This window comes from Chanodichthys erythropterus, chromosome 2 (genome assembly GCF_024489055.1).
Source record: "Chanodichthys erythropterus isolate Z2021 chromosome 2, ASM2448905v1, whole genome shotgun sequence".
In the NCBI taxonomy this organism is placed as follows: Eukaryota; Metazoa; Chordata; class Actinopteri; order Cypriniformes; family Xenocyprididae; genus Chanodichthys; species Chanodichthys erythropterus.
Window position 1 is genome coordinate 27,350,933 of NC_090222.1, and position 25,336 is coordinate 27,376,268.

General features: G+C 36.3%; 1 protein-coding gene across 3 annotated transcripts; it reads left to right on the top strand.

Moving 5' to 3' along the window:
• The first annotated feature begins 1,363 nt into the window (after nt 1-1,363).
• Nucleotides 1,364-25,120, top strand: bcan (brevican). Of its 3 annotated transcripts, XM_067407467.1 has the most exons (15): nt 1,364-1,379; nt 1,579-1,661; nt 12,000-12,088; nt 12,606-12,983; nt 14,597-14,771; nt 15,585-15,712; nt 15,872-16,165; nt 17,845-18,846; nt 19,113-20,117; nt 21,599-21,706; nt 21,879-22,037; nt 23,222-23,304; nt 23,494-23,638; nt 23,714-23,899; nt 24,084-25,120. In XM_067407467.1, exons 3-15 carry the CDS (start codon nt 12,013-12,015, stop codon nt 24,209-24,211), a joined length of 3,867 nt encoding a protein of 1,288 aa, XP_067263568.1. In that variant the 5' UTR covers nt 1,364-1,379; nt 1,579-1,661; nt 12,000-12,012; the 3' UTR covers nt 24,212-25,120. The 3 variants fall into 3 exon arrangements, with proteins under 3 accessions (XP_067263568.1, XP_067263549.1, XP_067263559.1); XM_067407448.1 differs by lacking the exons at nt 1,364-1,379; nt 1,579-1,661 and having other exon boundaries at nt 11,705-12,088; XM_067407458.1 differs by lacking the exons at nt 1,364-1,379; nt 1,579-1,661 and having other exon boundaries at nt 11,705-12,088; nt 23,717-23,899.
• Nucleotides 25,121-25,336: the final 216 nt, after the last annotated feature.

Genomic DNA, 25,336 nt, shown 5'->3' on the forward strand with positions numbered 1-25,336 from the left:
TCTGAATAAGCAGTTGTCTCATCATTACTGAGGGATCTGGTTATTAGAGCTCACCAATCTTGACACACATATCCCTTTGCTTGGAGCGAGTTATAGAAGGTGTACGTTCATACCCTGCTATACAAATTTGATTCACCGTTGCACTGGTCCAGAATCGTGAAGCTTATATTTGGCTGTTTATTTAGCCAGAACGTGTGCAGAACTGGATGCTTACATAACCATTTAATTCTCCTTTACCATGTTGTTGTGGCCTAGCAAAATGATTGAACCTAAGCATTCATTGTGGCACTCACCCCTTGGACTCTTGCTCAATGCAAAGTTGATCCTTCCTTAAAATAGGAATACTTCCTTTAAACAATGGGTAAATTCAGTGAGAGTGAATGTTTCCTCCATGTAACAAAATGATTACCCTACCTTTCCCTCTACTAGTTGATGCAGTTTTCATTCTATGTTAAATATCTCTGGAACAAACATCAAGAAAACCCAAAGTTTTTAGATAAAAACAGATACATTTTGTTAAATCATGACTAAATTATAATTATAATTCATGCATTATGACCCACAGGGTTGTGGGGTTGTGGTTGCTTATGTTGATTGTTAAAATATTAATTTTAAACAAAATTACACTACTCATTCTACCATTCTGACTTGTAAAAAGCATTCACGTGATCGTAGAACTCGTAATTAAAAGATACGACTTATAGGCTACCACGTGACCGCTGTACCACGCGACCACTGCAGATTTATTTTGGAGTGCACGAGAAACGTTTAAGTCCGAATCCGTGGACATGAACAGATCCCTTGTACAGCGCCACTTGTTGTCATCTCTCATGTACGGTAAATGGCGTGAAAACGTGATCTCATTATGATTCATTTATGACAGGCTTACCATTTTACAGTCTTTTACTGCCTATTTAATCACTTAATTATATACTGAAACAAAAAATGGCCCATGTGGCAATTTGATCTTTTTTTCCATTGAGAAATTGAAGTTTCCTTCACCTCGACAGGTTTTAAAATTGTAATACGTCTTTGACAGAATCAATGACGAATCAATGTGGGCCAAGAAAACAGTTTTCCCAATTATGAACTCAATTGACCCCTGGAGCTAAACGCTAAGCCAACAGCATCGTTTTAATTTTTTGTTCGTTAAACAATGGCACGCATAAAACCTACATCTCTTCTTATTTTCTCTAGGAGACGAGCTTTATGAAGGACACGAGTGGTCGGAACAAATCAGTTCTCGGTCACATGGTCATTTTGAAACAGTGTCTACGCGCGTTAAATAAGTTAATCTTTTTGTTTACTTTTCAGGGCGCGTGAAATATTTTTATTGACTGGACAATAATAGTGGAGAGCGACCATTTCAGGTCAGGTGTGTAAGTTTAAAGCTCTCTCTCTCTCTCTTTCTCTCTCTCTCTCTCATTCTAATTTGGGACATTTTAACTTTTTTCTCCGTCCCTTCCCACTTACCCTGTTGGTTAAAGAGTGGGTTGATCGGAGATCATTGCTGCGCCTTTATTCCACCTCTCTCTGTCATTCTCTCTCTTTCTTCTCCTCCTCTGGACGAGCTCACAGCATCCATCATCTCCAGCTCGCGCTGAGACTATACAATCCTCCATCTAAACGGGGGCTTTTCCAGAGGAATCCTTAGGAATTAGGTATGTGGCTTTAAATGCATTTTAATTGACTAGCCTATAATGATTCTGTAAAAGCAGTTGCAACTTAGAAAACTGGTTTCATGGCTATTGGATTTCGACTTTTGAGCATAATTTTTAGGATTAGTAACTGAATTATGCTTATATAGAACATTCTCTGACCTGCATATTTTCAAGTTTGAGCACACAGCAGGAGATGCTATGATGGAGATTACTATGCTGAATAAGCATGTTGCATCAGCCCATGTGAACTGGACATTAGTCTGGTACAGACTATTATGCAGAGCTGTATCCATTCAGAATATTGTTATAATCTAACTTATTTTAATAGTTGTTCATTGATAAAGCATGTCTTAGAATACTTTCACTGTTCTAAATAAGAAACTTTTTCTTATTAGGAATATTTTTTGGCTGCAAATGGGTCTTTGTTTGGAGATTAAAAGTTCTTGATACATTACTGGTTCTTCAGATCAGATTTTCTGCATCTGGGTTTTTTTTTTTAAAGCCTACAGTTTTGTGTGTGAAACTAAAAAGGCTTTTTTATGGCATCAGGCTGTAAAGACCCTTTCATTTGGAACTGTAATTTCTGACAGTGTATCTATTCCTGGAGTGCTTGTAGTGAGAATTAATTTTAGAATTTGTTTAGAATGTGTTTGAAAGCTTGTCAATGTTGGAAGGCACATAAGTGCTCTTCAAAGACTGAGGCTTCAAAGAGACGACACCTGCTCTTGACATTTCTAAAAAGTGAATACGTGTCTTATATCCACAAGCAGTAAGAGATAAATGAATTTGCAGCAACCCAAGCAAACAGTCAACCTGTATTTTTTTTTTTTTTTTTATCTCCATTACCTAAATATGCAATTACTGCACAAAAATAGTCAGTTATTTAACTCTGCAGATAATAATTTACAGATTTGCTGAAAAGAACTGCTAATGTAAGACTCCCATTCACAAACAAAATCTAGTTCTTGTGTATCAGATCACATATTAAAGGGATAGTTCACCCAAAAATGAAAATTCTGTCATCATTTATTCACCCTCAAGTTGTTCCAGACCTGTATGAATTTCTTTGTTCTGCTGAACACAAAGGAAGATATTTGGAAGAATGTTACTAACAAAACAGACCTCGCCCTCCATTGACTACCCAGAGTATTTATTTTTCCTACTATGGCCAGTCACTAGTCAGGTGGTTATAATATAATTACATGGAAAACTGAGACCTACAAAGCATTTGACCACTGGATTTATTGAAATCATTTCACTTTTAAGGAGTGTTTTCTCAACATTGCAACATGATTACATATGTAATCAGCTCCTGACAAACACATTAATTATTTGAATTATCAATTAAACATGTATTGCTATTGAAGGCTTTTGTCTTTAAAACACATTTTTTTATCATTTTAATTTTATTTATTTAAATGTTTACATTTTAATCATTTATTAAATTATAAGCTTTTCATTAAACTCACAAACCCCCTGCAGTTTCTTCTTGAACCCCATTTTGGGAAGCCCTGTCATAATGCAATGTTTAATGCATTTTATGTTGTTGAATGGAATATATTTTCCTTCTCTTTGTATTTTATATCAATATGGTGCAATATTATCCTATTCTATTCAAAGTTAAAAAATCAAAAGTAATCAAAAAGTAGTCCGATTATATTGCATAAAATGTGTAATGTAATGGATTACATTACTTAATTGCATGTGGATATAAGGTTGAGTCTTGTTAAATGTCATTATAACAGTGCGCTGATTTTAGTGACTCTTTAGCATATTTTAGAAGATCTTAATATTGTGCCTAAAGGCTTTGACACAAATATTAGAGATGGTTGTGCAAGTGGGGAAGAGATGCCTGCAGCACACCTGCTGGATGATTTTGCTTTGTGGAACAAGCTAAGCAGAAATCCAGGTGCCAAATGTAGCATGAAAGACATGATTCATGAATACCTGTTTGGTCTACATTTGCAGTTATTCCAGTGCTTACGCGAGTCAACTTTATTCTATTGAGACATTGAGTGTTAATGTCTGCACTGTGTTTTCAGCTGTAAAATTGCAGCACTTTATTGGCTGTAGTGCCACAGCAACCTTTCATCTTCACAGTGGCTCAGCTTGTTTCTAAACCCATCGCTCAAATAGGTGTAACAGAGCTGAAGTAAGTTGATGTGTGAGTGTTTTTCATGCAGTTATAAGATAAAGACCCTTTATAGCATCTGACAGATTGTTAAACTATTTGCATCCTGCTATGAAGCATCCCCAAAACTTCTTATCCATCGCTGCTTTTCTTTAAAGACGTTGTGAACAAATGTATACATTTATGCGTTCACTTATATTTGGTATCGGTTGTGGAACAGCACAACAGATATATAGATTGGTGTCTTCTCTTTCAGTCACCATAGCCAAAATACTCGCCTGAACCCCTGCAGGACACATCTGACCTAATTTAACTGTACAGCACTCAAGTCCAGTCCTGATCACCCCAATATAAAGAGTAAAGAGTCTCTCGTGGTAAACCACTGAGAAAGTAAATCAGGATGAGATTGTTGCAGAGTCCCAGAAAAAAGATTTGATGATGCATACATTAATGTGTCATGTTTTCCCCTTAAATTTATATTTTTATTTTTTAATTATGTTACTATGTTTATATATGAGTAGATTATGTAAGTAATTTTATCCATGCATGTGTCTTAATGTAAAGCAAAAATTACAATTTGCATCTGGTAGAACAACACAGGTCTGTCTTTCTGTAAATGTTATTGTAACTCTTTACAATAAGGTTCAGTTTATATTAACTTTTATTTATTTATGTATTAGTATTTATATAACTTATTATATTATATTTAGTTATATATATATATATATATATATATATATATATATCATTTTTTTAAAACTAAATATAATTAAAAATTAATACTTATCCTTATTCAGCAATCCTTATCCTTCTTTATTCTTATTCAGCAAGGATGCATTAAATTAATCAAAGGATTTCTGTTTCGAAAAGGCTGTTCTTTTGAACTAACAGTTTCAAAAAATTGCAAACGTTTAAAGTTTAAGTAAGCAGAACTGGTAGATGTCAACATTTTAATTTTAATTTTGAGTAAGTTAATTCATACATTAAACTTAAAATTATCATCTAATCTTAATTTATATAGATTTATTTTGGTGTTTTTACCTTAACTATAATAGGACGGTAAGCAGACAGGATGCGAAGTGGGAGAGAGAGGGGGACGGGATCGGGAAAGCCGGGACTTGAACTCGGGTCACCCATAACGCAATGGTGCAATATGTCAGCGTGCTGCCCACGAGGCTATCGTCGCCAACATCTTAACTTGTATTTTTAATAGTGAAAAAATAGCTAGCTATAACTAGATAATTCAGCAAATGCTAGTTGGTAACACAATGCTTTGATAACATTAGATTAGCATAGCAATTGCTGAAAGAGTACAATAATATAGAACATTTATGAAATACCTTTTCTCAAGTCACATGCTCCATTCGTCACCATGATGTAATGAGGTAACACACATAACAGAAACTCTTGTAAATTGGGACAGCAAAGTATTAAACACTACTAAAAAACACTACTAAAAAAAAACCATTGTATAACACTTAATTTTAGCTTTTATTCTCCCTTTGAGTGCCATGGCATTCTGTGAAATAGAAATCTCAGTCCAGTTTCAGGAAAATTTAAATTTGTCTAAATTAAAAGAAACAAGTTCATAAAACTCAAAACAATAAAACAGTTCAGATTACTTAAAATGTGTCAGTTTCGTGAATGCAAAAGAAAAAGAAAGTTCTAAATACTCATAAAAGTTCATTTGATTGAACAAATTTTTTAATTTGAGTTAGCCCTACTCAAACCAATTAATTATTTTGAGAGGGTTTACAGTGTAAGAGCGGGCACGGCCATTGTAACTTGATTGTGTTTAGGCTCCTGGTCTCTATCGCAAACTGTTATTTATTATCATATTATTTAAATTTTTTATTTTAGTCATAAACACACTAGTTTGTAGTGCAAATTATTTGACCATTTACTGCATTTTTTTATTCTTTCAGTTATTTACTAGCAGCTAATGAATCGGAAGTGCCCACACAATCACAGAAAATTGCTTACTTCCGCGTTGCTAAGGTGAATAGCACCTTCTTTCTTTATTTATATTTTTTCTGGCTCAGTTGTCAGGCTCAGTCCACTATTCAGATGTGTTCTCTGCAGATTCTTACAGAGCTCAGATAATGGCTGTGTGCTTGGCTAGCCAGATCTACCACTGCCTGCTTGGCTAATAACACCTCAGACTTCTGCAGCCTGGGAGAATTACCCTCTCTGTCTCTCTCTGCATGAGTTCCGGTCGGTCTGTGTTTCTGAGGACAGTGCTGGTTGCCCCGGGTGATGGACGAAGTCACAGAGAGTCATACGAGGTTAGAAAGGGCTTGAGTTTGAGGGTGGGTGTGTCACTGAGAGAGAAGAAAGAGCAAGGGTATATTGCCCATGACCAAGCTGACAGACAACACCTGAAAAAGTAAAGGAAAAAATGGGGAAAATGCAAAAGAGAACAGCATTCCACAGAGAACGATGTGTGTGGGACAGTTTGTCTGCTTTCTTTTACCATCCCTTGTCTGAGAGTTTATCCAAAAGTTCCAGCATGGGCATAATGTGGCAAACTAGTCAAAGACTAAAACCAAGTCTTCATCAGGTATTTGGGAGCTCTTTCTACGCTCTGCACAATCACTGTAAGTGAAATAGACCATCTCCTTCCCCGTTTCTTTTCAAATTAAGTCATTTTGTATTCCAGACAGCAGGCGTCCGTGGCGATGCTTGCCTAAGCACTCTTGAGGTTGCTGGGCCCTGTCCTCCATGTTTGCCCTTACAGCAATCTGGATTTACTTTTGGTTTATGGAAATGTTGCTGCGTCTGTTGATAATGTTCTCAAGAACAACAGGTCAAAATAAGTAAAAAAATAAGCAGAGGCACAGATCAAATACTTGCAGTTAAATAGCAATGCAGCTTTGTTCAGTCTTCTTAGCATTAAAGTTCTTAGTGTTTCCTTTCTGAAAACTGCCACAAAATGTTGTACTTCTCTACTTAATCTTGTAGATTAAAGTCCAAGTGCACTTTTAGAGAAGGTACAGTGAATGTGCAAACACACTCATTCTTCTCTTAGCAGTAACATGCATTCATGTATCCAACTTCAGGTCAACCAGTTCATGCCAGTTTCCATCCATCTCTTTCTCTCTCTTTCCCTCTCAGGCGTACCGTTTCCATGTACCCATTACTCTACATCTCTAAAAAATGCACCATAGCGTCAGAACTTCCTGCTCTGGTGCGTCTGAGGCTTTTGTGCCCTGAATTCAGCTTTTTCTGGGCTTTGTAGTTCCTGTCTTGTACTTACAGTAAACCACTTCTGTTGGACCTCTGGATTAGAGAGCTTAATGGGCCATATCTTTCGTGAACTTCCTTTTTAAATTGAAAACAGGAGAAAAAGGTTACACCAAGGAAGCGTGCTTTGGAAATGTTGCTCTTTCGAGAAGACACAAATCATACTGTTTATTTTTTAGTGGTAAAATGTGGATTCTGAATATATATATATATATATATATATATATATATATATATATATATACAGTGCCCTCCACAAATATTAGCACCCTTAGTAAATATGAGCAAAGGCGGCTGTGAAAATAAATCTGCATTGTTTATCCTTTTGATCTTTCATTCCAAAAATTCACAAAATTCTAACCTTTTATTGAAGTAATTGAAAGTGGGGGGGGAATTACACTATGAAATATTTTTTTTCCCCAATACATGTTGGCCACAATTATTGGCACCCCTAGAATTTCTTATGATTAAAATATCTCTGAAATATATTCCCATTCATATTTTCATTTTTTTATCACACCAGGGTGATCATGAACATGAAATTGTCCAGCCATGACTTCTGTTCCACAGGAGTATAAACATGAGGAAACACAAAGGCCAAATTGCCTTAATCATTCATCACAATGAAGATGACTAAAGAATATAGTTCTGATGTGCAGCAAAAGATTGTTGAGCTTCACAAAATAGCTAAAACATTGAAAATCCCCATTTCTACCATCAGGGCAATAATTAAGTTCCAATCAACTAAAGATGTTACAAATCTGCCTGGAAGAGGACGTTTGTCTAAAATCGTCCTAATGCGCAGTGAGGAGGAAAGTTTGAGTGAACAAAGACTCTCCAAGGATCACAGCTGGAGAATTGCAGAGATTAGTTGAGTCTTGGGGTTAGAAAGCCAAAAAAAAAAAAAAATTGCCAAACAGCACCTACATCCCAACAAGTTGTTTGGGAGGGTTTCAAGAAAAATCCTCCTCGCTCATCCAAAAACAAGCTCCAGCATATTCAGCCGTCAGACACGACTGGAACTTCAAACGGGACCGGCTTCTATGGTCAGATGAAAGTAAAAAAGAGCTTTTTGGCAGCAAACCCACCAGATGGGTTTGGTGCACACATGGATAAAAAGTACCCCATGTCCACGGATAAATATACTGCTGGATATTTAATGTTGTGGGCCTATTTTTCTGCTGGAGGTCCTTGACATCTTGTTCAGATACATGGTATCATGGATTCTATCAAATACTAACAGATAAAAAAAAAAAAAAAAACTGATTCTGCTAGAAACCTTATAATGGGCCATGGTTGGATCTTCCATCAGAATGATGATCCAAAACAAACATCAAAACCAACACAAAAATGTGTCACTGAGCACAAATGTGCCATGAGCAAAAAAATGTGCCATGACCATCCCAGTCCCCTGACCTGAACCCAAAAGAAAATGAGTGGAGTGAACTGAAGAGAAGAAGCACCAACATGGAGCTGGGAATCTGAAGGATCTGGAGATTCTGTATGAAGGAATGGTCTCTGATCTCTTGTCAGGTGTTCTCCAAACTCTTCAGGCATTATAGGTGAAGACTTAGAGCTGTTATCTTGGCAAAAGGATGTTGCAATAATTGGGTGCCAATAATTGCGGCCAACATGAATTAGAGAAAAACATTTATTTCATAATGAGCTTTCTCCCCCATTTTCCCCAGTTTTACTTAAATGAAAGGTTACAAGGTTATATACACATACAGGTAAAACGCATTATACCTGAGGTATAACGCATTACAAGTAACGTGTTACGTAATCAGATTACTTTTTTCAAGTAACACATTGCCTTTAAATTTTCAACAAAATATGTGATCCTGGACCACAAAACCAGTCATAAGTCGCATGGGTATATTTGTAGCAATAGCCAACAATACATTGTATGGGTCAAAATGATCGATTTTTCTTTTATGCCAAAAATCATTAGGATATTATTAAAGATCATGTTCCATGAAGATATTTTGTAAATTTCCTTCCATAAATATATCAAAAATGTATTTTTGTTAGTGGATAACATCCTTTTGCCAAGATAACAGCTCTAAGTCTTCACCTATAATGCCTGAAGAGTTTGGAGAACACCTGACAAGAGATCAGAGACCATTCCTTCATACAGAATCTCCAGATCCTTCAGATTCCCAGCTCCATGTTGGTGCTTCTTCTCTTCAGTTCTGTGTATTTGTAGCAATAGCCAACAATACATTGTATGGGTCAAAATGATCGATTTTTCTTTTATGCCAAAAATCATTAGGATATTATTAAAGATCATGTTCCATGAAGATATTTTGTAAATTTCCTTCCATAAATATATCAAAAATGTATTTTTGTTAGTGGATATGCATTGCTAGGGACTTCATTTGGACAACTTTAAAGGCAATTTTCTCAATATTTTGATTTTTTTGCACCCTCAGATTCCAGATTTTGTCCTATCCTAACAAACCATACATCAATTGAAAGCTTATTTATTCAGCTTTTAGATGATGTATAAATCTCAATTTCAAAAAATTGACCCTTATGGTTTTGTGGTCCATGGTCACATATATGAATTACTTTTTTAGCACAAATATACATTATGTATTTAATCTCACTTTATTAACCAGTGTCTTTGCTGCTGACTGTCGTTGATCCAATTCAACCATACTAATAAGCAAAATTTACTTTAGATATAATTTTTTAATTTTTATTTCAAATAAGTCCATAAGGAAAGAAATTGCTGTTCACATGTCCAAAACCCAGAGGAGTAGTACACAGATGAAATGTTCAGAAGACACAAACTCCATTTCCATTGCACTTCCATGTCAGTCTCATTGATTAAAATTCACATTGCATCATTAAATTTCCTCAACATCAGCCTGCGCTCTATTAGGCAATATTACACATCAGAGATGATGAGGGTCTTTCTTTAGGGATGTAGTCTGTAATTTCACATCTGGTTGGTTGTAAAACATTTCATGTAAACAGAGAAGAGTAACAATTAGATACTTAAATGACCCCTTATTTTGCACAGACATCACCGTAAACATCCTGTTGTTAAAGTAACTTAAAGTCAATGATATGTTATCATGTAAAACTTATGTAATCAGCTCATTACTTTCCACTTCATTTAAATGGTGCCTGGAGTCCTACATGAAAATATAAAAAATGCTCATGTAGTGTTGCTAAAACGTCTCGGTTACAAAGGTAACCCTCGTTCCCTGAAGGAGGGAACGGAGACGTACGTCGGACAGACCGACGAATAGGAATCTCGCTAGAGAGGCCTATTCGTCGGTCTGTCCGACGTACGTCGAACGTGACCGACTGAATGGGAACGTCTCGGTTACAAAGGTAACCCTCGTTCCCTGAAGGAGGGAACGGAGACGTACGTCGGACAGACCGACGAATAGGAATCTCGCTAGAGAGGCCTATTCGTCGGTCTGTCCGACGTACGTCGAACGTGACCGACTGAATGGGAACTTACTTGGATATTTGGATATGGTCACTGAGATATTTAAAATTTGTTAAAATCACTGGACCACTGTTCTGTCTACTTTCTTTTCTGGCTAACTCTTTGAGGCATGACTATTCAATTCATTCGGTCTTTACAAACAGTATTTCAGTGGATCTAGCAGGTGGTCTTTTATTTATTTATTTCGGCCTGTCTCACTTAGAAACCATCTAGCTGCTAAAAACATTCCCTTTCACTGGGTCTTTTAGTTAAACACAGTCTATATTGTGCTCTGTGTGTAGTTTAAGGGCTGCACAGAGACAGGTGCATAAAGATGACATTAGCGGAGATGGATGTACTGGATGTAAAGAGATGCTCATGTCTAGAAAAGGATAGTTAGTCTGTTTGGTGACTCGTCAGAATTCTGAGCACATACAAGAGCTCCCAAAGACTCCAAAGATCTGAATCATGCCAGCTGGACATAGCACAGGGTTGCCAAATCCTCTGTCCAGCAAGCTTTCGTCTAACCTCTGATCCAGAAAGGCTTGTGAAAATGCAAAGCCACACATAAAGTTAAATAAAACAAATAAAAATGTTACTCAGCACAAATTATAAGTTTGCAAAGTCTCCTTGTTTAAAGAATAAACACACCCTCTAAAGACTATGCTGTGGGTCTGCAGTGAAAATTAGAACTGCAGGCAAGCCTTTCTGTTTTGTTTTGTTCTGTTCAGGATCATGCCTTTAAAACCAGAGTTTTCAACCAAAGGCCCACAAAGGGAGATCAGTGGAGAAGATTATTAAAAACGTACAGTTTTCTTTAAACATGTTAAGTATTTGTTAATTGGTTTACCCTTATAACCCTTATAACGTAATTATATTCTTATGGGAAAATTCATATAGTTGTATTATAATTCAATTTTGGGGTTTTTTTTTTTGGGGGGGGGGGGGGGGGTTCAAAGTGTGTTACCCTGATAGTGTTTAATTTTATGTTTTATACAGTATATATATATATATATATATTTTTTTTTTTTTTTTTTTTTTTTTTTTTTTTTGTGGTCACTGGGTTTGCTGAGAGTCTAGGCGGGGGGGTCCCTTGTCCTGAAAAAATGTCCTTAATTTAATATATTAAATCACTTAATTTAGTCACTTAATGCTATTAAAATAGCTATTAGAATTTTGCAGTCAAACAGTCTGATGTTCAGATGTTCAGAATGTGAATTCACACAATCTGGCAACAGCAGAGGCACAAAGAACTTTCCCTCTGTCTCATTTTCTCACTTTCTCACACAAGACAGTGTGTCATTTTCCCCTATGAATATCCATGAACTTACACTGGAGCAGAATGCAGTTAAATTCAGTGACATAAATTAGCTAAATGGCTGTACTGGAAATAAATGTTTGCTTCTTTCATTTCAAAACAAAGACCTTATGTTGTGGTGTGTCACAGTTCCCATTTTACTTTTATAATGCTGTTCTTTGACTTTGTTTCCATTTACTCTCTCTCTCTTTCTCTGTTCAGTCTCAGATCAGCGATGTTCCTGCATATACTGCTGCGTACCATCTGCCTCTTTGTCTTGTCATCTTCGGCCGTCCTCAGTCCTGCAGCAGGTTTGTCTCACCTCTACTGTTCAAGACACAGGATATGATTAATGATAAATAACAGTAAAGGTCACAGGCAGCTCTTAGAGTCAAACATTCAAACTAGATTCCATTGTTATTGCACTTTTATTGCTTTCCAGCAATAAAAGCCTGTAAATGCACAGTAAAATTTATAAGCTTTTTGGTCACACTATGTACTTGCATCAAAAAAATGTTTGGTACAACATACTTATTGTGTTCATGTTGTATTGCAAAACTCTTTTGCTCCTATTGAGGTGGGATATGGGTTAAAGTTTTTGTGATGCTGTTAGATTTAAGGGTGGGTTAAGGGGTAAAAGAAGGGTCAACAGTGCATTATGAATGTAATGATAAGATGTATCAACTGATAAAATTAAATGTTAGTATTTAAAGGCACTTAATATAAAGTGGGGCCTAAGTTTTAAAAAATTGTATATGGAAATCCAGTTCAGTTCAGTATTAAACTGCCATTTCATTAGTATCTCAATCATTCATGTCTTTTCCTCAGATGAGACCTCATTCTTACAAGTGGCCATTCCTGATAGGCCAGTGTCTGCTATTTTGGGGGGCTCCCTGACTCTGCCCTGCATGGTGAGTCTCTCCCGGACCCCATCTTTGGGTCGGCATGCTGTACTGACCCAACCACGAGTCAAATGGAGCTTTCTTTCATCAAACAGAGAGACAGAGATCCTAGTGGCCCGTGGTGAGCGGGTAAAGGTGAGTGAGTTGTATAAAGGAAGGGCTTCACTGCTGAATTATGCTGCCTCTTCAGCTGATCTTACCCTCAGACTGGATGGGCTGATACACAATGACACAGGCTTCTACCGCTGTGAAGTCCAGCATGGCTTGGAGGATGCTCATGACCAGGCCCAAGTCAAAGTAAAAGGTGATTATTGTTTTAAAGTCTCTGTCTGTGAAAAAAAACTTTAGATTTTGCCACATCAAGTATAGTCACGATTATAATCAGAGTGTTTTGAACCCAAGTAGTTTATAAGATTGTGATAGAAATTCCTGCTTAAATGTATATAATTAATAACATATAATTAATAAAAATAGGAAGTATATATATATATATATATATATATATATATATATATATATATATATATATATATATATATATATATATATATATATACTTCCTATTTTTATTAATTATATGTTATTAATTATGTGTTATATGTTATATATATATATATATATATATATATATATATATATATATATATATATATATATATATATATATATATATATATATACAGTACAGTCCAAAAGTTTGGAACCACTAAGATTTTTAATGTTTTTAAAAGAAGTTTCGTCTGCTCACCAAGGCTACATTTATTTAATTAAAAATACAGTAAAAACAGTAATATTGTGAAATATTATTACAATTTAAAATAACTGTTTTCTATTTGAATATATTTCACAAAGTAATTTATTCCTGTGATGGCAAAGCTGAATTTTCAGCATCATTACTCCAGTCTTCAGTGTCACATGATCCTTCAGAAATCATTCTAATATGCTGATCTGCTGCTCAAGAAATATTTAATATTTGTGTACAATATTTTTTTCAGGATTATTTGATGAATAGAAAGTTCAAAAGAACAGTGTTTATCTGAAATCTAATCTTTTGTAACATTATAAATGTCTTTACTGCCACTTTTGATTGATTTAATGCATCCTTGCTGAATAAAAGTATTCATTTCTTTAAATTTCTTTTCAAAAAAATAAAAATAAAAATTCTTACTGACCTCAAACGGTAGTGTATAATGCTACAGAAGCTTTGTATTTCAGATAAATGCTGTTCTTTTGAACTTTCTATTCATCAAGGAATCCTGAAAAAAAAAGTACACAACTGTTTTCAACATTGAAAATAATCATAAATGTTTATTGAGCAGCAAATCAGCATATTAGAATGATTTCTGAAGGAAAGTAACGATGCTGAAAATTCAGCTTTGCATCACAGGAATAAATTACTTTGTCAAATATATTTAAATAGAAAACAGTTATTTTAAATTGTAATAATATTTCACAATATTACTGTTTTTTACTGTATTTTTAATTAAATAAATGTAGCCTTGGTGAGCAGACGAAACTTCTTTTAAAAACATTAAAAATCTTAGTGGTTCCAAACTTTAAGACTGTACTGTATATATATATATATATATAAATACAGTAAAACAATAATATTGTGAAATATTTTTACAATTTAAAATAACTTTTCTATTTTGACATGTTTTCATATGTAATTTCATTCCTATGATAGCAAAACTGAATTTTCAGCAGCCATTACTCCAGTCTTCAGTGTCACATGACCCTTCAGAAATCATTCTTGTATGCTGATTTGATGCTTTCGTATTAGCATTTCTTAAATACAGCGGCTGTTTCCTTCAAATGCAAGACAGATGTTTTCCACACTAGAAAATGGCTACTTAGATTTTTTACCAGCTCAAAAGCTGTGATATATGAGAGCACTAATATGCTATGTGTTCTTAGGTGTTGTTTTTCTCTACCGCTACACCTCAAGTCGCTATGCCTTCACTTTTGATGAGGCCAAAGATGCGTGTGAGGACATTGGAGCTCAGATTGCTTCTCCAGAGCAGCTGCTGGCTGCGTATCACAGCGGTTATGAGCAGTGTGACGCTGGCTGGCTTTCAGATCGCTCTGTTAGGTGAGTGACAGACACATTAAAAAACCAACTATGCCATCATGTGAAGTGTATTTTTGGACTAGATGTGATGCAGACAAGTTTCCAGGCAATTTGTCTATTCACACATAAAGCAACAAAATCACAGTCAATAGAACATTTTTTACATTTAATATTTGGAATAGATTTCTAGACAAACAGTGTGCAACAAAAGTCAATCTCATTCATTGTATTCATATGTGAACTGATTGTGAACAATAACATAAAAAAACCTTTCAGGACAGATCTGCAAGTGAAAACACTTTTAACTAGTTGCTTATTAGCTTTCATTTATTATCTGGCTGTTTATTTGTACTTATAAAGCACATAATAATGCCTTATTCTGCATGACCTTATTCTACATCCCTAAGTCCTACCCCATACCCAAACTTAAACGTTACAACACCTACTTACTAACTATTAATAAGCAGTAAATTAAGAGTTTATTGAGTCAAAAGTCGTAGTAAATAGTGAATATGTGTTCCCCATTCCAAAGTGTTACCCTATTAGCTTACATGAAAACTTTAAAAAAAAATTCTTATAGGGAAAATGATTAGGGAAAATGACCAAGGCTGGTGAAAAAGTGGGCAGACACTGTTGCAATCTGTTGGATTTCACACTGGACTAACCAGTGCAACATTGTCCTGCCGCAGTGTTTAAGATATAAATAATTTTATTAGTTAACAAAATTATAATTATATTAGTTAACAAGATTAAGCTTAGATGGTTTTGACTAATAACAAAAATACATGTATCTTTAAATCTTTGTTAAAATGTTTTTATGCAATGCCTTCTTAGATACCCAATCCAAATGCCCCGTGAAGGCTGTTTTGGAGACATGGATGGATTACCAGGCGTTCGAAACTATGGCTTGATGGATAATGATGAACTCTTTGACGTGTATTGCTATGTGGAGAACATTCATGGTAAACCACTCCCAAAACATTTCTAATATTCACTTTTGCAAACAATGTGCTCGAAATTAGCTTTTGATATTAGCAAGCAGTCCATATATAAAGAATGCACCCTGTTTACGATGTGAAAGCTAAAATTTGTTGTTTATTTATTGATGTAACTGTTTTTAGGGGAGGTTTTTCATGGGTCAACCCCACAGCGCTTCAGCTTGTCAGAAGCTAAGACATACTGTGAGCAGCAGGGAGCTCAGCTAGCCACCACTGGCCAGCTGTATGCCGCATGGAATGATGGTCTGAATCACTGCAGTCCTGGCTGGCTTGCTGATGGAAGCGTTCGCTACCCCATTGTGACCCCTCGTGAACGGTGTGGGGGCTCTGAACCTGGTGTCAAGACAGTTTATCGTTTTAGCAATCAAACAGGATTCCCAGAACCATACACTCGCCATGATGCCTACTGCTTCAGAGGTATTTGACAGATGGGCTTGAATCTGGGACCCCCAGGGGGTGCTAGAGGGTAGGGGAAAAAAATTGTTTTTAGGGCTGTACACTTAAAGGGTTAGTTCACTCAAAAATGAAAATTCTGTCATTTATTACTCACCCTCATGCCATTCCACACCCATAAGACTTTCAATAATCTTCAGAACACAAATTAAGATATTTTAGTTGAAATCCAATGGCTCCGTGAGGCCTGCATAGGGAGCAATGGACACTTCCTCTCTCAAGATCCATAAAGGTACTAAAACATATTTAAATCGGTTCATGTGAGAACAGTGGTTCAATATTAATATTATAAAGCGACGAGAATATTTTTGGAGCGGCAAAAAAAAACTAAATAACGACTTATATAGTGATGGCCGATTTCAAAACACTGCTTCAGGAAGCATCAGAGCACAGATGCATCAGTGTGTCGAATCTGCTGTTCGTCGCTTTATAATATTAATATTGATTCACTGTATTCACATGAACTGATTTAAATATGTTTTTAGTACCTTTATGGATCTTGAGAGAGGAAGTGTCCATTTCTCCCTATGGAGGCCTCACTGAGCCATCGGATTTCAACTAAAATATCTTAATTTGTGTTCTGAAGATTAACGAAGGTCTTACGTGTGTGAAACGGCATGAGGGTAAGTAATAAATAACAGAATTTTCATTTTTGGGTGAACTAACTCTTTAAAATGAAAATTATCCCATAATTTGCACACCCTCAATCCAGGTGTACATGACTGTCTTCTTTCAGATGAACACAATTTGAGTTGTATTTAAAAATTTCCTCTTCCAAGTTTTATTATGGAAGTGAATAGTGCCATTTTTTTTGTAGCCCAAAAAAGTAATCCATATGGCTCCAGGGGGTTAATAAAGGCCTTCTGAAGTGAAACTAGACTCACGTACAGTCTTTACCGGAAGTTAGTGATTACAATTTATAAAGTTATAATTATGGATTATAGAAGGACGCTTCAGAAGGACTTTATTAACCCCCTGGAGATTACTTTCATGATAGATGGATGTGTTTTTTTTTTTGGACTTCAAAATCAGGAGCACCATTCACTACCATTATAAAGCTTGGAAAAGCCAGGATTTTTTTATGTAACTCCAGTTGTGTTTGGCTGAATGAAGAATGTCATATTAAACCTAGGATGGCTTGAGGGTGAGTAAATCATTGGATAATTTTAATTTTTGGGTGAACTATCCCTTTAAGATATTCATGAAATATGTTTAACTTTTTTTCTTTTCCTTTTTTTAAATTCTCTAAATTTACTCTGCTTTCTAAAGACTGGTCAGAAATCATGAGATTAATTTCTTATAACTATCATAATTTTTAAAAGAATAAAAAGTAATGTTTTCCCAATAATATTTTAATTAATTATTACAATGACCAGGTAAAAGCTAACTATTTAACATTTTAAACAATTATTTAAATTTGTTGTCACATTTAATATTTTTTCTCACACAGTATGAATGGATTTTTTTATATAAATGAAAATATACAACTGCTTTTATATTTTAGGAAGGGAGTCCCTCCCAATGGTATCATTATGTTTAGGGGTTCTTGACATCAAAAAGTTGGAAAACCCCTAACCTAAACTATCAGTTACATAAAATCATAAAGCTTGAATAAATGTATCTATTTCAATCTTCCTCTGCAGCTAACAGCAACTCTCAGACAGTCCCACCTATAGATTATATGGCAACAGAGCCAGAGGACACCGAGCAGCATATTGTGACTTTAGCAGATCCCCAAGAGGAATACAGCATGGATCAGGTCACTCAAGAGTCCGAAAATGAAGCTCAGGGGGCTGTTGAGTCCTTTTCCATCTACAGCACACAGACTACTTCAGAACCTGAGGAACACAACCACACCCTGAGCTCTCAGGAAGATGCCACTGCTAGCACCAGAAGAGACCTCACCACCCCAGCCAGCACAGACCGATATCTTGAGTCCACTGAGGTCACCAGGCAAAAAGTTCAGTCTGTTCCAGAGATTTACATGGATCCAAAACACAATAATTTCATGCAAGAAGGAGAACCAGAAATAAAAGCTTCATCAATTGATGGTGTTAAGAGCAGCAATCATAGACACTACCAACCAATGCCAGATACCAACTTAGAGCCAGGAGAGCCCATTGACTTCATCCCACCAACAGAGGCTTGGCCTGAGACAACAGAGGCACCATCTTCTCAACCAAAGGAGATAAATGGGTCCAAACACTTCCAACCCATGCCTGACACTAGCCTGGAGGAGGAGGATGAATATCATGTGACTAGTGAGATCTCTATGACTACTGAGGGCACTACACTGGAATATGACTCAAGCAATGACACCACAACGTACAATACTCCAGTCCAGTCGGGTCTCTCAACATACCTTCCTGAAGGTGCTACAGTGGAGAAAAATGCAGAAAATATCACAGAAGCTCCAGAGTCAGAAGAAGACCAAGGTCTTTTAACACGCACAACTCAGTCCACCTCAGTAAGAACATCCAGCACTAAAGGTTGGTTGGAGGGTTCCGGTGAGGATTTGACCTTGTTATCCACAGAAAAGTCAGAACATCTGGTCACCCCACATATGTCAGAGACATATGGAGCATCGACAACTGAGACTATGACAGAGAGCTTCTCATTAACACATCTGAACAATATTAGCCCAAGTAAGTAAAAAGAAACATTATAATCATACAGTGTATCAGCAAATAATATTTTTGTGTGCTTTTTAATATCCACAAATATACCGAAATCAGGGTTGTGTGACATTCCGAACTGAATTAAGAATGCCTTTAAAATTGTTCAATTTTAAAAAATAGATTTAAAATTAATTGAATTTTTTTGGACGGATGTATGGATGGATGGATGGATGGACGTGTCCTGATCATGGTTATAAATTACATAAAAATGATTTGATTTTGATCACTTTCAGCTTTAAAACCCATATATGAAAACAGTTCTGCAGACCATCTCAATGCTGAGGAGGTTCCATCTGGGACTGTTCCCATGTCTCTTGGTGCAGTTGATGATGTCAGCAATTATTCGACTGTGAGCACAACACTGAAGGAAACCGAATCGTCTGAAGGTTCTGGCGACAATGATGATGTCCTGCCAGTCACACTGTTGACCACCCCTGTGCCTCATCTGTTGGGCACATCAACCACACATGGGCCTGCGCAAGTAGAAATCAGTTCTCCACAGGAAATGGAAGGAGTCCTCCCTGAAAGCACCACTCCACCTAGCCTTGGGATTGTGGAAGAAGAACTGGAGAAGGTGGAGCAGGAAGGGCTTGGAGAAGCACCTAAATACCTAATCACCACATCCACTGAGCTTAATAATTCTACTATAACTATCAATGTTGAAGGCAGTGAAGAGGATGAGTCCTCCGGAGAAGGAGAACCTCCAGGAAACTGGTCTTCAGTTACTAAGCATCCATACTCAAAAGTGGCCACCATCACTCCCTCTAACCTGACAGATATGGAGGAGCATAATGAAACAAATACTGATGACGAAGATAATCAGGACAGCACTGTGGGACCCACGACAAGTCTGAAGGTTACATTTCTTCCTCATGGGACTCAAAGTCCCATTTGGCAATCTGTGGCCTCTTCCACAAACCCAGGAGAGTTAAGAGCAGATGTTGAATTCAGTGGGGAAGCTGCACTTACCACAGATGACATCAAAGCCTTGAGTGAATCTGACTCCACCAATGCACCCATCATTGAGCAGATGGAGCAAACCCAAAAACCAACCGCTACGACAGCTGGTAATGAAGATGATGATGATGATGATGATAATGATTACGAACTCATGACTAACGAAAACAATACTAAAGCCAATATTGAAGATGAGAATCATGTCAAACCCACACCTGAGTCTGCCGCTCTACCTGCCAGACCTACACATAGAGTGTTGGTTAGGACAGCCTACATTTCAGGTAAACACATTGTACCACGGTCAAAAATATCTTCTATAGTTCTCCATTCATTAACCATGGGGAAAACAAAGAAAACTTTCCTATAATGTAGTCATTTGAAGAGAGAAAAAAATGCCTAAAATGTATTTAAGTTTTATTTAATGATAAATAAAATGTTAAACTAGGCCACTTAAACCAGTGTTATTTTAGTGTTATTTATATACATATTTGGTTTATATCTCCAAAGGGGGCGCTGTTTTCCTTTCTCTTTAAAATACCTGGAAACTTGATAACTGACATGCATTAAAGGGATAGTTCACCCAAAAATGAAAATTTGATGTTTATCTGCTTACCCCCAGTGCATCCAAGATGTAGGTGACATTTTTTCTTCAGTCGATCACAAATGATGATTTTTAACTGCAACCGCTGCCGTCTGTCATTCAAATAATGGCGGTTGATGGGAACTTCATCTATAAGAGTGAATAAACCTTGCTTAGACAAATCCAAATTAAACCCTGCAGCTTGTGACGACACATTAATGTCCTAAGACACGAAACGATCGGTTTGTGAGAGAAACCGAAATGTATTTATATAATTTTTTACCTCTAATACACCACTATGTCCAACTCCGTTCAGGACTCCTTTAGTGATGTCTGATCGCGCTCTGACAACAGCAGTGATGTCTGACACTCATTGAAGTATATGGACGAGACATCACTGCCGTTGACAGAGCGCGATCAGACATCACTAAAGGAGTCCTGAACGGAGTTGGACATAGTGGTGTATTAGAGGTAAAAAATTATATAAATACTGTTCAGTTTCTCGCACAAACCGATCGTTTCGTGTCTTAGGACATTAATGTGTCGTCACGAGCCGCAGGGTTTCATTCGGATTTGTCTAAGCAAGGTTTATTCACTCTTATAGATGAAGTTCCCATCAACCGCCATTATTTGAATGACAGAGGGCAGCGGTTGCAGTTAAAAATCATCATTTGTGATCGACTAAAGAAAAAATGTCACCTACATCTTGGATGCACTGGGGGTAAGCAGATAAACATCAAATTTTCATTTTTGGGTGAACTATCCCTTTAATGTGCAACATCTGATTAGAATGTCTATCAAAGGCTACAGTGCAGAGATAGAGATAATTTATCATACATTTAACCCCCATCACAACAAATAGTTTCTGTGGTGCATGAAGGAGTTTGGTTTAGTGGGGCCATGATGACTAGAAACTGATAACAGAACAATCACGAAGGAAAGGCAATGGATCTGGTGTCACTATGGTATGTTTTAGATAGAGATTAACGGAACCAATCAGGAATCCCGATTTAGCATGTTCTTTGAGATGTGATCCACAAGATGTGTGCCATGCCTATAGCAATATGGCTTTTACTGCATAGTAGCACCACCTTGTGGTTAGAATCATATTTGATTTTACATCCTTCAATTATGTATAATATTTTATTAGTTAGCTATAAAAACATGTCAATGGCCTTTTAGATGCATGTTTGGCGAACCCTTGTAAAAATGGAGGGACTTGTGTAGACAATGGAGAAGGTCGTAGGTGTCTTTGTCTACCCACCTATGGAGGAGACTTCTGCGAGACAGGTGAGTTATCTGCATGCCTGCATATATATATATATATATATATATATATATATATATATATATATATATATATATATATATATATATATATATATATAATATATTATTACCCAACTGCCTTAGATTAGACCGCTTAATGTGCTTAATGGTGTCCTCTCTCTCCCAAAAAAAGATCTAGAGCACTGTGAAGCAGGCTGGGAAAAGTTCCAAGGGTTCTGTTACAAGCATTTCACCAAACGGCAGAAATGGGAGGTGGCAGAGCAGCACTGTCGCCTGTGCGGCGGTCACCTGGTCTCTGTTATGTCACCTGAGGAACAAGGGTTTATCAATGGTATGTCTGAACAGCTGTTTGCAGAGGTGGCCCCTTCCTGTTGATCGTATCAGTTTGACATATCATATGATGTTAAAAATTTAAACTTGATGGAACCTGATTAGTACCCGATGGAATGTGTTTAACCAGGTGTCATTTTCAGGTTGTAGAATTTGAATAATTGTAGGAATATCCTGCTACTTGTGTGCACGTTCCAGACAGGCTGTCAGTATTTGCAAGAGGTGTAGATTTTTCAGTAACTCTTTCTGCCAGTAGGTGGCACAAAGGTGAGTGATGAGTGAATCATCATTCGTTCAACCAATTTGTTCAAAAACACAGATTCTTTCAGCAATAAACAAAGTGAAGTCTCTATTATGAGTGAATCATTTAATTTTTTACTCAGCCAATTTGTTCAAAAACACTGATTTATTCAGGAATTAAACATTACAGTGTGTTTATTCAGAGACGTGGACTGATTAAATCTGCTTTTGCTTAATTTGGAGCTATTTTCATTGGCGAAGAGCAAAAATTAACAAAGCAAACGCCAATATTGTCTCTAAAATATAAGTTAGCCTACTCAGTACTAACTTCTTGTTTATTTAACTGTTACATAAAAGCAGTTTCTTCACCGAACCACTGAACTGGAAAAGCAGCACTCTTGCTCGAGTGATATTGCTTAAAGGTTTAGTTCACCCAAAAATGAAAATTCTGTCATTTATTACTCACCCTCTTGTAATTCCACACCTGTAAGACCTTCGTTCATCTTCGGAACACAAATTAAGATATTTTTGATAAAATCCGAAGGTGAACAAAGATCTTACAGGTGTGGAACGACATGAGGGTGAGTAATTAATGACAGAATTTTCATTTTTGGGTGGACTATCCCTTTAAATGAAGAGTCAAAAAGAGGTGTGTCAAGCTACTGAAGAGGTTTAGCTTACAGTACATAAAGGACCAAGTTTGTTGACATAACATTGAGGGGCCCAGCATTTTGTTCTGCATTTCTATACAATCATCTAATCTTTGAAGGGCTTTGAACGTGTCACCTTATTCATGCGACTGAATGAGGGTTGTGTTAAAAAAGCCTGTGCATTTCTGTCATATATGATGCATCCGGGTGTTAAACTGGAACTGGAGTCTATGTTGTGTCTTAATGACAGTGTATGCTGGTTATTTGGCATTTCTGTGCTTTTCTCTTTCCTTAGATAAATACAGGGAGTATCAGTGGACAGGTCTCAATGACAAGACCATCGAGGGAGATTTCCGTTGGTCGGATGGGAACCCTCTGGTGAGCCTACTTTGGATTTCTGCAAAAAAAAAAAAAAAAAAAAAAAAAAAAACATGACAAACATCAAGTGCATCTTACCAGTTATATATCACATGCCCCAAAGCTGGGCTTTCCAGATCCAATATTTTATTTAATTAAATTTTTTTATTTTATTCCCCTGGTTTTCCTCTCTCTTTCTCTCTCTGGCAGCTGTATGAAAACTGGTATCGTGGACAACCAGACAGCTACTTCCTGTCAGGGGAAGATTGTGTTGTCATGGTGTGGTACGATGATGGGCGTTGGAGTGATATTCCTTGCAACTACCAGCTTTCCTACACCTGCAAGAAGGGCATTGGTGAGTACACCACCTTCTGCAGGGGTGCTTTGGCCCAGAAAGAGCAAAAGTTCATGATTGTTTGTTTCTCTTTAGCAGCGTTCTGTGGTCAGCCCCCTCTTGTGCTGCACGCTAAGATGTTTGGACGTCGTCAACTAAAGTACAGGGCAAATTCACAGGTGCGCTACTACTGTGAGCCAGGCTTCATCCAGAGACAGAACCCTGTTATTACGTGTCAAGGCAATGGACAGTGGGAGGAACCTAAGATCACTTGTACACCAGGTGAAAATAGTTTAATATTATATTATATTATATTATATTATATTATATTATATTATATTATATTATATTATATTATATTATATTATATTATATTATATTATACATGCCTAAGCGTCTAACTAAATGATTGAGTTATTGAATCCAAACAGCTTACTCATGTTTATTTCATGTATTTTGCTCACAGTGGGACCTGCATACTCAAATGGAGAACTGGTCACATGGCCCACAGGTCAGAACATGGAAATAATCATAGAAGATACAACAACAAAAACAACACCACCTGAATATTTGGATATAAAATGGAACTTTTGAAACAAGCACACTGCTTAGTAGCATTTCATAAATTCTTTCATTCTGTCATCCCTTCTTTTATCCTCCTTTAAGGTCAACTCTTCAAAGTTCAATGTTGTATAAAGAAATCAGTCCCACTTAACTTTTTTTTAAATGGTAAAATCGGATAACAGTTTTACAGCAAACGTCTATAACTGGATACTTAAATAGGACTCAAGAGTCATTAACTTTTTTTCTCTTTCTCTCTCTCTCTCTCAGCTTTTTTCTCTGTGTAGACCATGACACTGAATTACATTTAGTAATTCTAAGATAAAAGCACACTTGATAAAAAGCAACATCCAAACAAAGCTTGTAAGTGTTGGACCAGGCACCCTTTTTGTTTTTTTGTTTTTTTAATAAATTATAAGATAAACCTATGAACAAATGCTGTCTAACATCAGCTGGTCTGAATCAATTTGTTTTATGTTGTTGCCCTGTAGCGTTACTTATACATTCTTAAGCATTCAGTTCAAGAACTCATAGACAAACAGTGACCCAACAGGAATAGTCTTATTTGTGCGGTTGGTTTTAGAATATTCTAGAATTTGATGAAATACAAACAAATTGTACATTTTTTCTAAAAAAAATAAAGTTGTGGGTCAGCAAAGCTTTATAAAGCAGGGTAGATATGCAATCCACAAATGTTTGTGATTTCAAGACCCATGTTGAGTCTAATTATGGTCATTCTGCGACTTGGTGCTCAGTTTTTCAGGTCTGTATTGTACTCTGGAGGATGGCCGTTTTAATTAGACTACTATCATTATTTGTTTTAGAGATGCATCACTAACAAAATCTTATTTTAGTTTTTGATGGCCTGAAACCAGGACATATTTCATCACTCTAGAAACTGAATGAATTACATTCCAAACAGTCAGAGCAATCGCAATAAAAAAGTTATTACAATAGGAAATGTGTTTAAGAATTTTCTTGCTTTTTATTGATTAAGAATTTAAAATGCTTTCTTGGTTAATATTCTAACTAGCATGATTAGTAATTGTGAAATTTGTGAGACACTTTTAAAAGAATATGTTAAGAGAACTTGATTTGAGATTACTGTTTGTCATAGTTCAGTACACTGTGCATGTGTATGTAATTTAGAAATAGCAC